Source organism: Chaetodon trifascialis, chromosome 17 (assembly GCF_039877785.1).
Source record: "Chaetodon trifascialis isolate fChaTrf1 chromosome 17, fChaTrf1.hap1, whole genome shotgun sequence".
NCBI lineage: Eukaryota > Metazoa > Chordata > Actinopteri > Chaetodontiformes > Chaetodontidae > Chaetodon > Chaetodon trifascialis.
This window is the reverse complement of record NC_092072.1, coordinates 12,208,885-12,221,286: the sequence shown is the minus strand read 5'-3', so window position 1 is coordinate 12,221,286 and position 12,402 is coordinate 12,208,885. Positions and strand designations below refer to the sequence as shown.

Here is a 12,402-nt window from a genome sequence, read left to right as displayed (position 1 = left end):
GAGGAAGCTGCGATAAAATGAACTATTATGCAGCCTAACTGAAGTCACTAACGTCATTTGTTTAAGTGCTGATTTACACACCGAATAGCTTGCTGATATACACTTGCTGGTAAGTTTAATTTTACTTTTCCTTTCAAATATGACGCCGTTACTGAGTATAGCGTGTTGGGACCGAAGTTAACGTTTAACTGCATGCTAACCTAGCTAGCATGTTAGCTTCCTCGTTTATGTTGTCGTGGTTCATCGCTATGCTATGCTGTTGGTACGTTGGATAACGTAAACAAAACTTTGTGGTAATCAAAGATCCTGAGCCATGGCAAAAGAACGGGCCCAGAAGAAGTCCTTCCAGCAGAGTCTGGAGAGCATAAAGGAGAAGATGAAGGAGAAGAGGAACAAACGGCTGGCCAGTGCCTCAGCTCCCAGCAGAGGACGGTCCAGGATGATAAACAAAAGCAACGGTATGGAAGTGAGAATTAATCTTACGCGACACGAATCACACTTTTCATTCCTCACTCTCATCGCTCCTTAATTCAAACTCTATTGATAATGTATACTTAAAGGATGTTGATAATGAAGATGAAGTTTAGCGATAAAGCAATAAACATCCCAACCCTATGTTTTCTCCCAGCGGCTAACTCCACCCACACCATCCTGAAGGGTGTGCAGCAGAACAACAAGACGCTGGCTGTAGCCTTGCAAGCTGAAAAGGAAAAAGTGAGGCAGGCCAATGCAGTGATCCTGCAGCTGAAAAGGGAGCAGCAGGCCCTGTTCCTTCACCTGCTTCTGCTCAAGAAGAAGCTCAAAGAGCAGGAAGCTCTGGTGGTGAGTGCTTCAGGGGCAGGAGACCTGTGGTCTGCCCCGTGCTTGCTTAACTAATCCTGGCTAACATGTCAATGATTTTCAAGCATTGCCATTGTAAAGGAAACATATTTATTTCTTTGTCTGTTGCTTTAGACTAAATCTCCAAACATCCTTGAACCCCACCACCATGTGGATCCAGCAAGGTAACGTTTTAAAACAAAAATGCATCACCTAACATTTCATGACGTTCTATATCATTTAGTTTTAACATCATCAGGATTGGTTACTTCTCAATTTACAGGAGGAAGCGGACCAGCCAGAACCTCGATGAGCCTATGCTGTGCACAGCTTCACCAATTTATGCAGGTATACATATTCTCTCTCTTGAAAACTATTGCATGTATCCTAAAACCTAAATTGTTGTATTTATATTGTTATTTTTGTTGTTTTCTTCACAGATCCACAACCCTCTGAAAAGAGTGAACAATCTCAATGTAACAAGCAGGTAACTCTGCCTTCTACAGTGGGTGTGAGGCGTCGCCATGCAGATAGAAGAAGCAGGAGGATGTCTGAGCGGGTGCAAGAGAAGAGGTTGCTGGGTGAGGGGGACCCCAGGACAGGCTTGAGTGCTTTGATAGCAAGTCCTATTAGCGGTGATGATAGAAATCTGAATGAGCCGCAGCAAGGGGTAGAGCCAGATTTCACAGGTCCTGGTGACACTGAGGAGTTTCAGCATTCCACACCTGAACCTGTCCCACCCAAAAAAAACAACCAGCAGCGACCCAGCAGGAAACAACAGCCCCACACCAAACCAGAACCGGCTGCACGGAAACCAGAGAGAGGTCGCAAACCAGACCGTGGCCCGTTAAAGAAACCTTGGGAGAATCCCAAACCCAGAGCCCGCTCCAAGAGTCGAGACCGTTCAGCCACACGGGCCAAAGCAGCGCCTAATTCACAGGTGAATAAGCTCAACACATCACTGGGATTTAATGACACGTTTGACTTTGACTGCGAGGAGACGGTTCATGTCACGCCGTTCAGGGCCAAGGCAGAGGACAATCAATCGGTTGCGCCCATCAGCGAAGAGACTCCACAAAGAGGACAGACCCGAACTGAAGCCTCACCCGCGGCTTTCAAACAGAATGAATCCAGCTTGTCATCACCGTCTTCTGAATCAGAGGACAGCCTGTATGTCCCTCAGAAGACCCGAGGGAGACAGACTTCCCCTGATAAAACCAAAGTGATCGCCACTCGCAGAGGCAGGCCCTCTAAAGTTGTGAGACGGAAAGAAAACGTCCCTCCAAAGACAGAGATCTCCGGTGAGCTTTTAGGTTCATGGTTCCTAACTTCAGCTTCATGTTTAATTTGTGGTTATTGACTTCAGGAAACTTGAAATGGTTGTTGTTAAACACTTTTTTCACGGTTTTGTAGTCTTTAGAGAGGAGCCAAGTCCTAAGGGTGTAGAGCCTGAAAATGAAGAAGCTGGTCTCCATCACTCCCCTGATCCTAGCTTCTCTAACAGCCCTGACCCAGCCAGGATGGGACAGGAAAATCACCAAGGTGAGTAAATGTAACATGAGATGAGAACATGTCCACTTTGTGTCTCCTGTAGCATTGTTATTTATAGTGATCAGGTTCTAATGCCACACAGGAGACTGAAAACCCCCCTAGATTGCTAGATTTCAAACACTGTTGATCTTCAGTACCACCCAGACAGCTGTCTTTTCTGTGACCTGGAACAAAGATGTTTGGTTTAATTGTTTAGAAAATTGTTGTTTTGGTGCTCGAGTGCCTGTTTGTGCTGATGATGATTTATGGATTAAAGATGGGTTACATGTGTTTGTTTGTCTTGGTTTTTCAGAGCCTCACAGGGAGGTTATAGAGAAGGATTGTTTGCCCCCTGTCAGCCCTCTGGTTGAAGCTGAGATGATGAGAATAGACAACGTCCTGTCTAACGTCCAGAGGGTCCGAACATGCAAGAAACGTGAGTATATTTGTCACATGCTTCGTCACAACATCAGTGGGCCCTTGGGAGGCTTGGCCAGACCATGTTGTCTTTGTATCATCACCTCACTTCATTGCGTTTTTGCTGCTCACTGGTGTAAGCACTCAGCTCCTGTTTGCTTTTTTTCTTGCTTCTGTATCACATCTTTCTTCACGTTTCTACAGGCGGGCTTGGTATAAGGACAGCGGGGCGGGGCTTGAGTCTGTGTGATGTGACCAATCTGTCCCCTGCAGCCTGTCGCAAGTTCTCCTGTGGTGGTTCACGCGCCTCTGACGCACGATGCTCCACCCCTGTCCCTGCTCGCAAGCGGCGCTGCACCATGGCGGTGGACTACAAGGAACCCACACTAAATGCGTACGTTCACACATTGACGCTGGTCTTAGTTTGAATTAAGTTCAGCTGTTTTATTGTGTGAATGCTAAAGTCACATTCTCCTCTTGACAGGAAACTTCGGCGTGGAGACAAGTTCACAGACTTGCAGTTCCTCCGCTCTCCTATTTTCAAGCAGAAGTCTGGCAGGAAGTCTTTGAAGAAATCAAGGAATTCCATGAGCAGCCAGCAGCCGTTCCGTGAGAAATACAATGAGTCATTTGTTGGATGTCGCTGAAAGCAGCTACCTTTTTGTCTTCTCTGAACCCTGACTGACTGTTGGCTGCCACTGGAAGTGTTAATGTGATTTCTTAGTTTTCACAAGCGATCATTTTGTTTTTCACTCAGTGTTGTTTTTTTGTGATAAACTGTGATCAGTTTTTAAATGTTTTCTGTGACTGTGCTTATTTTGAGAGTCTTAGTCTCTCTCCTCCATTTGTCCAGAATCCAGATTATCTCTCTGTAAATGTTGTAATGGCTATTTTGTGGAGATGGCCAGATTTTCCCATTGTATAGGTCATTATTTCCCTTTAACTCTCTATATTTTTATTATGACATTGTGAATATGACTATATTATTGTCATCTAATAAACTCGTATCCTTTTCTTTAATCATGTCTTCAGTATGATTTGACCAACATGATTTCTTCATGTGCTTTATTGCCTCACACACATTTATATTAATAACTGTGGTAGAATGACAATGAAATTCATGAGTACGGTGAGCTTAAGTAGAGGGGGCGTCAGTTTACCCTGACAGGCTGAACACATCACAGTGGAGATGAACTCTGTGTCAGGGTGTTCAATTATTAAAATAACGCATGGCCAATGCAAATAAAAAAAATTTGCAATAAAGTACCGTGATTATAATCTCGTGGTTTAACGGTTTCCCTTATCAGACCCGAAAGGCTCCTTTAAAAGGCACGTAAAAGCTGTGTCCTGTCATGTTTGCGACTGAAAACAATGTAGAAGTCAGTGAATCAGCCTCACTTCTGTTTTATTCAGTCTATAAAATAGGCTAATACTATGTCATTAAAACCAATTGTACAAAGATCATGAAATAATTTTTTCAGACATTACAAAATGTAATTTTTTTTCCTAAAGTTTGAAAAGTACAAACACCTTTTTACAAAACAGCAAAACTACATAGTATTGCACAATCTTTTCATTTATCTCCAAAGTATAAAGTTATCAATCTCCCATCTGCAGGACAAAAATAAGAAAGAATAAATTAAGACCTTGTCTTTAGCATAATTCTTTTAAATTACAGCACATAAATAAGAATAAACTCTAGGTAATTGAATTAGTCCTTAGTCAACAGCGGTAATTTATATGTAAAACAAAAGAAGACTCTTATTCATGTTAACTAATACGTGGAAAAATAAAAGTGCATTTCGATAGTCAAACGGCCCTATGCGGCTTACTGGAAAAAAAGCATAATTTTTTTAGTTCTGAAACAGAAAATATATGTTATATACACATTTAAAATATACAGTGGGTATAAGTGCTTTAAAATAATTAAAATCTGTACAAATTTAAAGTATGTTTTCCTCTTTTGGCAGGATGAACTCATTGCAGACAAACTTTGACCTCATTGACGCCGCGCACGCTCACAGGAACAGAAACACAGACAGGAAAAACCTGAACTCTCAGTCACGTTCCTCACAGGTAACACTTGTCTAATGACTGTAATGACTGTGGTTACTGCTCATGACAACTCTACCTGAGTCAACTGAGAGGATGAGGCAGACACTCAAAGAGGCTGGGGGGGGTGGGGGGGTGAAAGAGCGAGGAAGAGGAGAGGAGAGATGGAGAGAGACAAAGTAAGGTGTATGGTGAATCTCCAATCAGCTGTCATTCTGTGTTGCTGTTCGACGTCTAACACCAAAATCATTATGGACGCTTTCTGCCCTGTTTAATATGTGTTCCTGTGACACCTTCTGTTGTCCTGCGCTTCCATGGGACTCTAGGATATGTGATGAAATATGAAGACACAATGCTTCTTTTGCTTACTGTCAGCATCAGTCCCACAGGCCTTACATGAGGCCTTCCCCTTGTGGCCTGTCTTTCAGTGTAAATATCAGTCTAAGCTACTGATTCAGGATCTGGGCCAGCATGCATCAAACATTAAACGAGTGCTGATCTGACACCCGTGCGCCCCTTTTACATTAAGATATGTGTTTCTGAAACCTATCTGCTCCAGAATCAGTAGTCCTATTCTCAACGTCTCCATGCATACAGCTGTCTTTTGCATTGCAACCTAACCTTCACCATTTTTAATCTGAGGACGTCCTTCGTTAAGAGGAGGAGAAACTTCTTCTTCCTCTCAGCTACTTCTCGATGAGGCCTGCTTCTTTGATCTTGGTGTAGAAGAATTTCTCCAGTAGGTTGGCACACTTGTAGTACTCGCTCTCCGGAGGGTTGTATTCGCGGCAGTTGGTGAAGATGCGCTGCATGTCGGCCATGAACAGCTTGCGCGTGGTGTAGTACCTGCTCTTCAGTCGCTCGCTCATTGTCTTCAGATCTGTGAGAGGGAGAAAAAAAGTTCTATAATTAAGTCTGCTTTTGAATTTTTCAACTCTTCTCTTCATGCTCAAAGGACACACTTGAATGTCATTTATGAATGAAAACCACTAAAGTATGCTAAATGTTTGAAGGAAAGAGCTTTTTTCAAAAGATCTGCACTAGATCTAAAAATTCAAAATACAAGTGGGAAGAATTTTTGAATGGACTGAAACATTTGCCGTCTGACAGCATACATGTGTACTTGTGTACTTGACCCTCACCTGCAGTGTTTTACACCTCACATTCTCCCTTTGCAGAGTAATGTTTAACCAGCCACACTGTAAATAACCAGGTCTGCCAATTGGCAAATGAGCTCCACTTTAAATCCTCTGCTCTCTTGTCAGGTAACTGCGATGTGCAGACTGCGAACGTACCCATGGGGAAGCGAATGACTTGGTAGTACCCAGGCGCCTCTGTTTTCTTCACGGGCTCCATGAAAGGCCAAGCGTTCTGGTGACTCTGAGACATAAAGACCCGTCTGGTAAGAATGAAGCGTGTGTATGTGTGTGTGACAGGTACACTGCGTGTGTGTGTGTCTCACCTTCACATGTTGGAGGATGGTCTTCAGAGTGCTGTACAGTTGGTCTGGGTCCTTCAGTTCCTTCCTAAAGTGCGTTAAGTAACACAACAGTGGGTCAAACACACACATGTACTGCAGGTAAGTGACAGGAGTGAAAGTAACATGAGGGATTTCTCATCCTGTTACGGACGCTTTGTATATGAAAACATGCGTTTAAAGTTGTCGTCATGGGTAAACCAAAGTTTAAACCTCATACAGTAGAGTCACACTTACCCTTTGCCCACAGGCTTCCAGCCAGTTTCACCTGTTGATATAAAGAAAATAAACTCATATATCATTCAGCTGTACTAAAGACATCCCAAAATGAGAGATATTGTAGGAGAAAGATATACTGAGTACTCTCAGTCAATAGCCAGTAAGTAACGTACGTATGCCAGGAATGCTCTCAATGGGAATCTGCCGAACTCCTTCCTTAAAACAGGAAAGCCCTGGATAGACCTTTCTGATCTGAGCCTGCTTCCTCTCTATCAGCTTCTTGATGATCTGAGGGCAACAAACGAGAATGGATTAAAAGTTTGTGAGCGCAAGGACAAAAACAGAAAAGCAAGCGTTTAAATGTTAAATATTTGTGTTGAATGCAGCAACATGCACCTCCTTCTGCTTCTTGATAATGACAGAGAACTCTGTGTAGGGAATGCTGGGGTTGAGCTCACAGCCCATGAGCGTGGCTCCCTCGTAGTCCTTGATGTAGCCCACATATTTGGCCTTGGGAACCTTGATGTCCTTCGAAAAACCCTGAAGAGGGAGGAGAGTTCTGTTTTCTCGCAGCTGTACGTACAAGGCCATGCGACCGCTACACGAATAAGCTCACTTAAAACATGCAACCTTGTCATTTTCTTATTCATTTTCATTATGAAACTTTCAAGAGCATGTAAAGATGAACAGAATGTACCCAAAATGAGTAGTAAACAAGCGAAATCTTCATTTAACTGGCAGATTTTCTTTTTAAATATGGTGAAAAGCAAGATTATTGCATCGTTTGACCAGAGCAATCATTGTGTCACAAACACGCAGCGTGCACTTTAACACGTTACCTGTTTCTTGAAGTAGCCAATGGCGTACTCATCAGCGTAAGTGAGGAAGTTGAGGATTTCATGCTTTATGTGATATTCCTTCAGGTGATTCATTAAATGGGTCCCATAACCCTACAACCACACGGCCCAGAGAGAAAAGGCACACGTCAAAACTGACCAATCACAGAGCACAAACTCCACCCCGCGCTGAGAAACAGAGGCGCTCTCACCTTGACCTGTTCGTTGGAGGTGACGGCACAAAAGACGATCTCTGTGAAGCCCTGCGACGGAAACATCCGAAAGCAGATCCCCCCGATGACACGGCCATCCTTGATCAGTGACAGCGTCTTGTGCTTCCTGTCAAACAAAAGACTCGTGGTCAGGGTGCGCCTCCGCTCCACCTCCGAACGTGATGATGAAGCACAGTTAACACTCACGGATCAAAGACCAGCCGTGTGATGTACTCCTTGGGCATGCGGGGCAGCTGGTGAGAGAACACATTCTGGAGGCCGACGAGCCACATCAAGATCCTCTTGTTGGGCTTCTGGTTCAGGGAGTTACCGATCACGTGGAATTCAATCACCCCCCTGCGCTCCTCTAGACGGGCGGCTTCGTCGCGTGCGGAGTGAGCTGACAGCAGGCTGGTCTGCACAGGAAGGAGGGCATTAAATGATGATGATCACCTTTGTTCCTCACACAGAGGCCTGCCGCCCATCACTGCTGATACTGAACTGATCTTGGCCTTACAAGTAGATCATTAACACTATGAAACATTGGCAGGAGTAAGATGCAAGTAGTCGAATGCAGTAAAATATATATCGTGTTTCTTTCTGTTATCTATATTGCCAAAGGAGGAACATTATTTTCTCTGTGAGCTTTTATGATTTTCACAAAGCTAAAAATCTGTCTGATGACTCTAACTGTACATCATTGAGACAAAGGTTATGATGTTTCTACTGTCTGCCTTTTTTGTATTGAGGTTTATTTCCCTTCATGCCAATGGAGATCCCAACAAAGAATCACTGGTTACCTCTGGAATGGCAGCAGGGTCAGTGATGGTGGCCATGACTTCATTGATGAGGTCCATGGGGATGTCACCCACCACCCTGGGTCTCTTGTTCTCCTCGTGGGGGAGAGGCTCCGAGGGTTTGCGCTTTTCCCCGACTAGGATGCACGCACACACAGGAGGGAACTCATCATCATTACATGTCTCTTTTACACCTTCTCACCAGCTGAGCGGTGCATCTAAGTCCGAACAGGAAGTTACCTGGCATTTGTTGCCCTTCCATGATGGCAGAACTGACTTACTTTCAGTGTGTTAGGGGCAGTTCTGAGGAGTATTTCACTTCTGTTTCTAGGCTAAACTTCAAACGTGTATTTAAGGAAATGGATTGGACATTCAGTTTCAAAACAAGACCTCTTTGAAGCCACAGATAGACTTCAAGTGGTCAGATGGTGGATATGAACCTTCGTTAGCTACTAAGGATCAGGTGCAAGTGCCACAATGACTGCTCACTGTTTACCGTCAGATGTGAGAGGTTATGTAAGAACGTGGAATCAGTAATTGCTGGTTTGACTTTAATACCTGGGTTTGGCTCGAGCACAGAAGCTGTTTTCCTGGCAGGACTGACACTCCCACAGGTGGATGGGTCTGCTGACAGTGGACTGGTGCTGTAGTACAATGGCCTGGCCACAGGGGGTGCACTGATAACTGCAAAGCAACAGAGGGGACGGTCATACTGGAACAACATGTTTTCATTCTATTTATCTCAAAAGTGACATTCTCACATGATCAAAACATGAGCTTGGGTAGGGTGTGTCTGTGAGGGTGCGCGTCTGTTAATCCTGCGAGGGTGTGTGCTACCTGTGTGGATAGGAATCTGCCCTCCTGACACTCCTGCCAGGAAGTCTTGGCTCCAGATGGGAGAACTATGGCTGTACACCTCCTCCTCCAGCATAGACAAGAACCTGAGCCACAGAAAATCAAACGACTTAACTTTATTTAAAAAAGGTGTCAGGCATGCATAGTATGTGGCTACTGTGTCAGTTGACACTGAGTGTGCATGCATGTTGTCGTGTAGGAGTGAGCGCCTCTGCTGTGTGGCTAATTACACGTTAGTCTGAAAATATACTTAACGCTGTGGTATAGTTCTGTGTGTGAAATCTCAGAGTTTCTGCTTTTCTTACTTAGGAAAGTGTGTGAGGATGAGCGTGCGTTTCTCGGGCGGCAGCTTGTCCTTTTCCTGCCTTGCCTGCTCCAGCAGTTGCTTCCTCATCACAGTGAACACCGAACGCAGCAGCGTCCGGCCGAAGATCTGAGTGGTCTCGTACCGGGGCAGGCTGTCGCAGAACTGAGGCACATTGCAGTAGCAGAGCCATCTAGGGCACAGAAATAACTCAGTTTAAACACCTGTGCCTGTGAACAGGTGTGATGCATGTTGACAGGACATCTGGCAGCGCCGCTACCTGGTGTAGTTGGCTTTGTATCCAGCTGCATCGTCGTTGGGAACCCTCTGGCGTCTCTGGGAGGGCGTCTCCAGCTGCCAGTAGTTGATCTGGTTGAGAAACATCTTGGCCAGCTCCATAATGGTTTGACGTTCCTTTGATGGCAGGTGGCTGAATTTGTACTGGACAAAATTGTTCACCCCCTTGTTGGGAAAGAGAAAGTAAATAAACAGGACACACTAAAACACTCATTCGTGCTGCTTTTCTATTGCAGCTGATGCACATGTGATTACCTGCTCGATGCTGGGCTTTTCGAACGGAGGACTCTCCTGTGCTTCTAACATCGGTTTACCCATCTGCAGGATGGATTTCCTCAACAGCTGAAAAACAAGCAGAAGACAGGGTGCGTTCACTTGCACACAATGCGGGATGCAAAATCCTGCGTTTGTATATTTTGAATGGAAGATCAGAGGCTTACTTTGAAGAGGGAAAAGTAGACTTGTTTGGTGTCAGCATCCTCCTCTTTGTGCACACATGTGTAGAGATACTCCACATCCAGGACAATACCTAGAAGTCTATTCATCTCCTCCTCTGATACGTTTTCTAGATGGGTCACATGATCACCTGCGAAGAAAAGAACAGACCTAAAAATGGTTGTAACACAGACGATAAATCTCCATCTATTATGCTAAAACCAGATGTTCTTCATTCATCAGTTTCACCGCATACACAGCATATTTTGCATTGTTTTGCATTGTTATCAGCTGTAGCTTCTTTCCTAAACTTGCTGACGTACCCAGGGTGTGAGAGCAGCTCCGGCAGGGCTCCTGCAGGTTGACTGTGCCGGACTGCTGGTCAGTTCGTGGGGGTGTAGGAGGGGGGTTCTGACTTTTCCAGCCATTGCACTTGCAGGCTCCCTCAGCCTAGGACAAAACAGTTGCAGTGAGTACACGTGGGAATAAAGATGAGAGAGTATATCAATCAAATCAACCACCTCCTCTGTTTTAATGTGTACATTCATACTTGATCGTCATAGTGAGCAGCAATAAACTGATCTTTTCAGGAAAAACAAGCACAGATGAGATTATTCATTGTTTGTAAAGCTGGTTGATGCGTTATGACTGAGAGGTGGAGTTACTATTATCAGTCACCTGCAAGGTTTACCTACTTTTTATCATACAGTTGTCCTGTATTGCATTAATAATGTATTATATTCTCACATAGTAAAAGGGCCATTGCAGCAAACATACATACATGTTAAAACGTGACAACACTGCTCAGGTTAATGGAGATTTGTTGTCACTGACTTCGGACAGTGTACTTGAGGAGGCCTGTCACCGTCAGCTGGAGCTGCCACACTGAGCATGCGCCATGTAACAACAACAAACTCCGCCCCCCCCAGCAGCTGTCACCCTGTCAAAACAAAGACCCCGTCCCTCTCTGCGGATCATACGCTGCATAAACCCAATAAAACCCTCTCTGTGTAACACCGTGCGCTGACAGACGGCACGGGGACACCGTAACGTTTCCTGTGGAAAGCGTTGGACCGCGCACGAACACACACATTGGGATGCAGCCCTGGTGCACACAGCCAACTACTCCCAAGTCCAGCGCCAAGCCAATGTTTACGTTCACCAACCCCCCCATCTAGCCAGAAACACAGTAACAGTGAACAAACAGCTTGCAGCCGGAGGGCCAACGCTTTAAGTCCTGCAGTGATAATAACGCTTTCATTAAAAACATGACTGATATCGCTTTTCCAATAATTGGCTCGTGCATGCAAAATGAAAAAAAAAATGAAGTGCGGCAATGGCTTCCTTTGCTGCGCTTGCATTTTGTAAACTATTGCAACCAAGCTCAGGAAATACTATTTCTAAAGAATAAGCCTTCAAAGCCGCTGCTTAGAAAGTGCGTGATCTGCAAATAGAGCATACTTTGCAGGATGAATACACTCCGAGTTTTTCCAGTTTCTTTGGCCGAGGTGAAGAGCGGAGTTGCGCCTTCTTCACGGCGATACGTGCGGATCCTCCAGCGGCGCCGGAGCCCTCCGTCCCCCCGGCTCCAGGAGCGGCCGGAACCAAGCCCGCTGCACCGATGGCCGGCGAACCTTGCTGAATCCCAGCGCTGTCGGCCATGATTCACACCGAACCCCCGACGGGACCCCCGGCCCGGGAAATATTCGTTCTGCCGTTCGCTCTATTTCACAAGCGGAGGATCAGACATGGCGCTCATCCTTATTTTCAATTTCTCACTGTAGGCCCATTTTCCTCCGCTAGGGGACTCAATGGAATAGGCCAATTCCACTACAATTCAGAGAGGAGAGGTCACAAAATGCAACCATTTGTAGCAAAATTTCAAGGTCATATGTAATAGAAAATGTGTGGCTTGCTGTGCGGAGCCATGTCTGAGCGCGCTGGTGAATCATGGCAATTTCACGCTACTTAAGGGGAATAATGGAATTATCAATAACCAATAGTGTATTATAGACTGTATTAAAAAACAATGTCACATTATATCAAATATATATTTTTTAAAAACCTAAAACAATATTTTAACATATGAAAATATAAGAGAATTGGCATCAAATCAAATGTAGACATTAGAGAAAAATGATCTGGCTAAGAG

The 12,402-nt window shown here is 44.8% G+C and overlaps 2 protein-coding genes across 2 annotated transcripts; one reads left to right on the top strand and one right to left on the bottom strand.

Moving 5' to 3' along the window:
* sgo1 (shugoshin 1) lies at positions 1-3,784 on the top strand. Its single transcript, XM_070985171.1, has 10 exons — positions 1-109; positions 304-458; positions 629-822; positions 955-1,004; positions 1,103-1,167; positions 1,260-2,120; positions 2,233-2,361; positions 2,663-2,785; positions 2,971-3,160; positions 3,251-3,784. The coding sequence occupies exons 2-10, from the start codon at positions 314-316 to the stop codon at positions 3,411-3,413; spliced, it is 1,920 nt and encodes a 639-aa protein (XP_070841272.1). The 5' UTR covers positions 1-109; positions 304-313; the 3' UTR covers positions 3,414-3,784.
* A 370-nt stretch (positions 3,785-4,154) lies between these two features.
* Positions 4,155-12,060, bottom strand: kat2b (K(lysine) acetyltransferase 2B). Its single transcript, XM_070984930.1, has 18 exons — positions 11,712-12,060; positions 10,574-10,700; positions 10,256-10,401; positions 10,071-10,157; positions 9,799-9,980; positions 9,520-9,711; positions 9,197-9,300; positions 8,918-9,043; positions 8,363-8,496; positions 7,770-7,978; positions 7,563-7,689; positions 7,354-7,464; positions 6,911-7,054; positions 6,688-6,802; positions 6,533-6,563; positions 6,281-6,344; positions 6,114-6,198; positions 4,155-5,698 (listed from the first exon to the last, which is right to left on the bottom strand). The coding sequence occupies exons 1-18, from the start codon at positions 11,910-11,912 to the stop codon at positions 5,505-5,507; spliced, it is 2,379 nt and encodes a 792-aa protein (XP_070841031.1). The 5' UTR covers positions 11,913-12,060; the 3' UTR covers positions 4,155-5,504.
* Between the last annotated feature and the right edge of the window lie 342 nt (positions 12,061-12,402).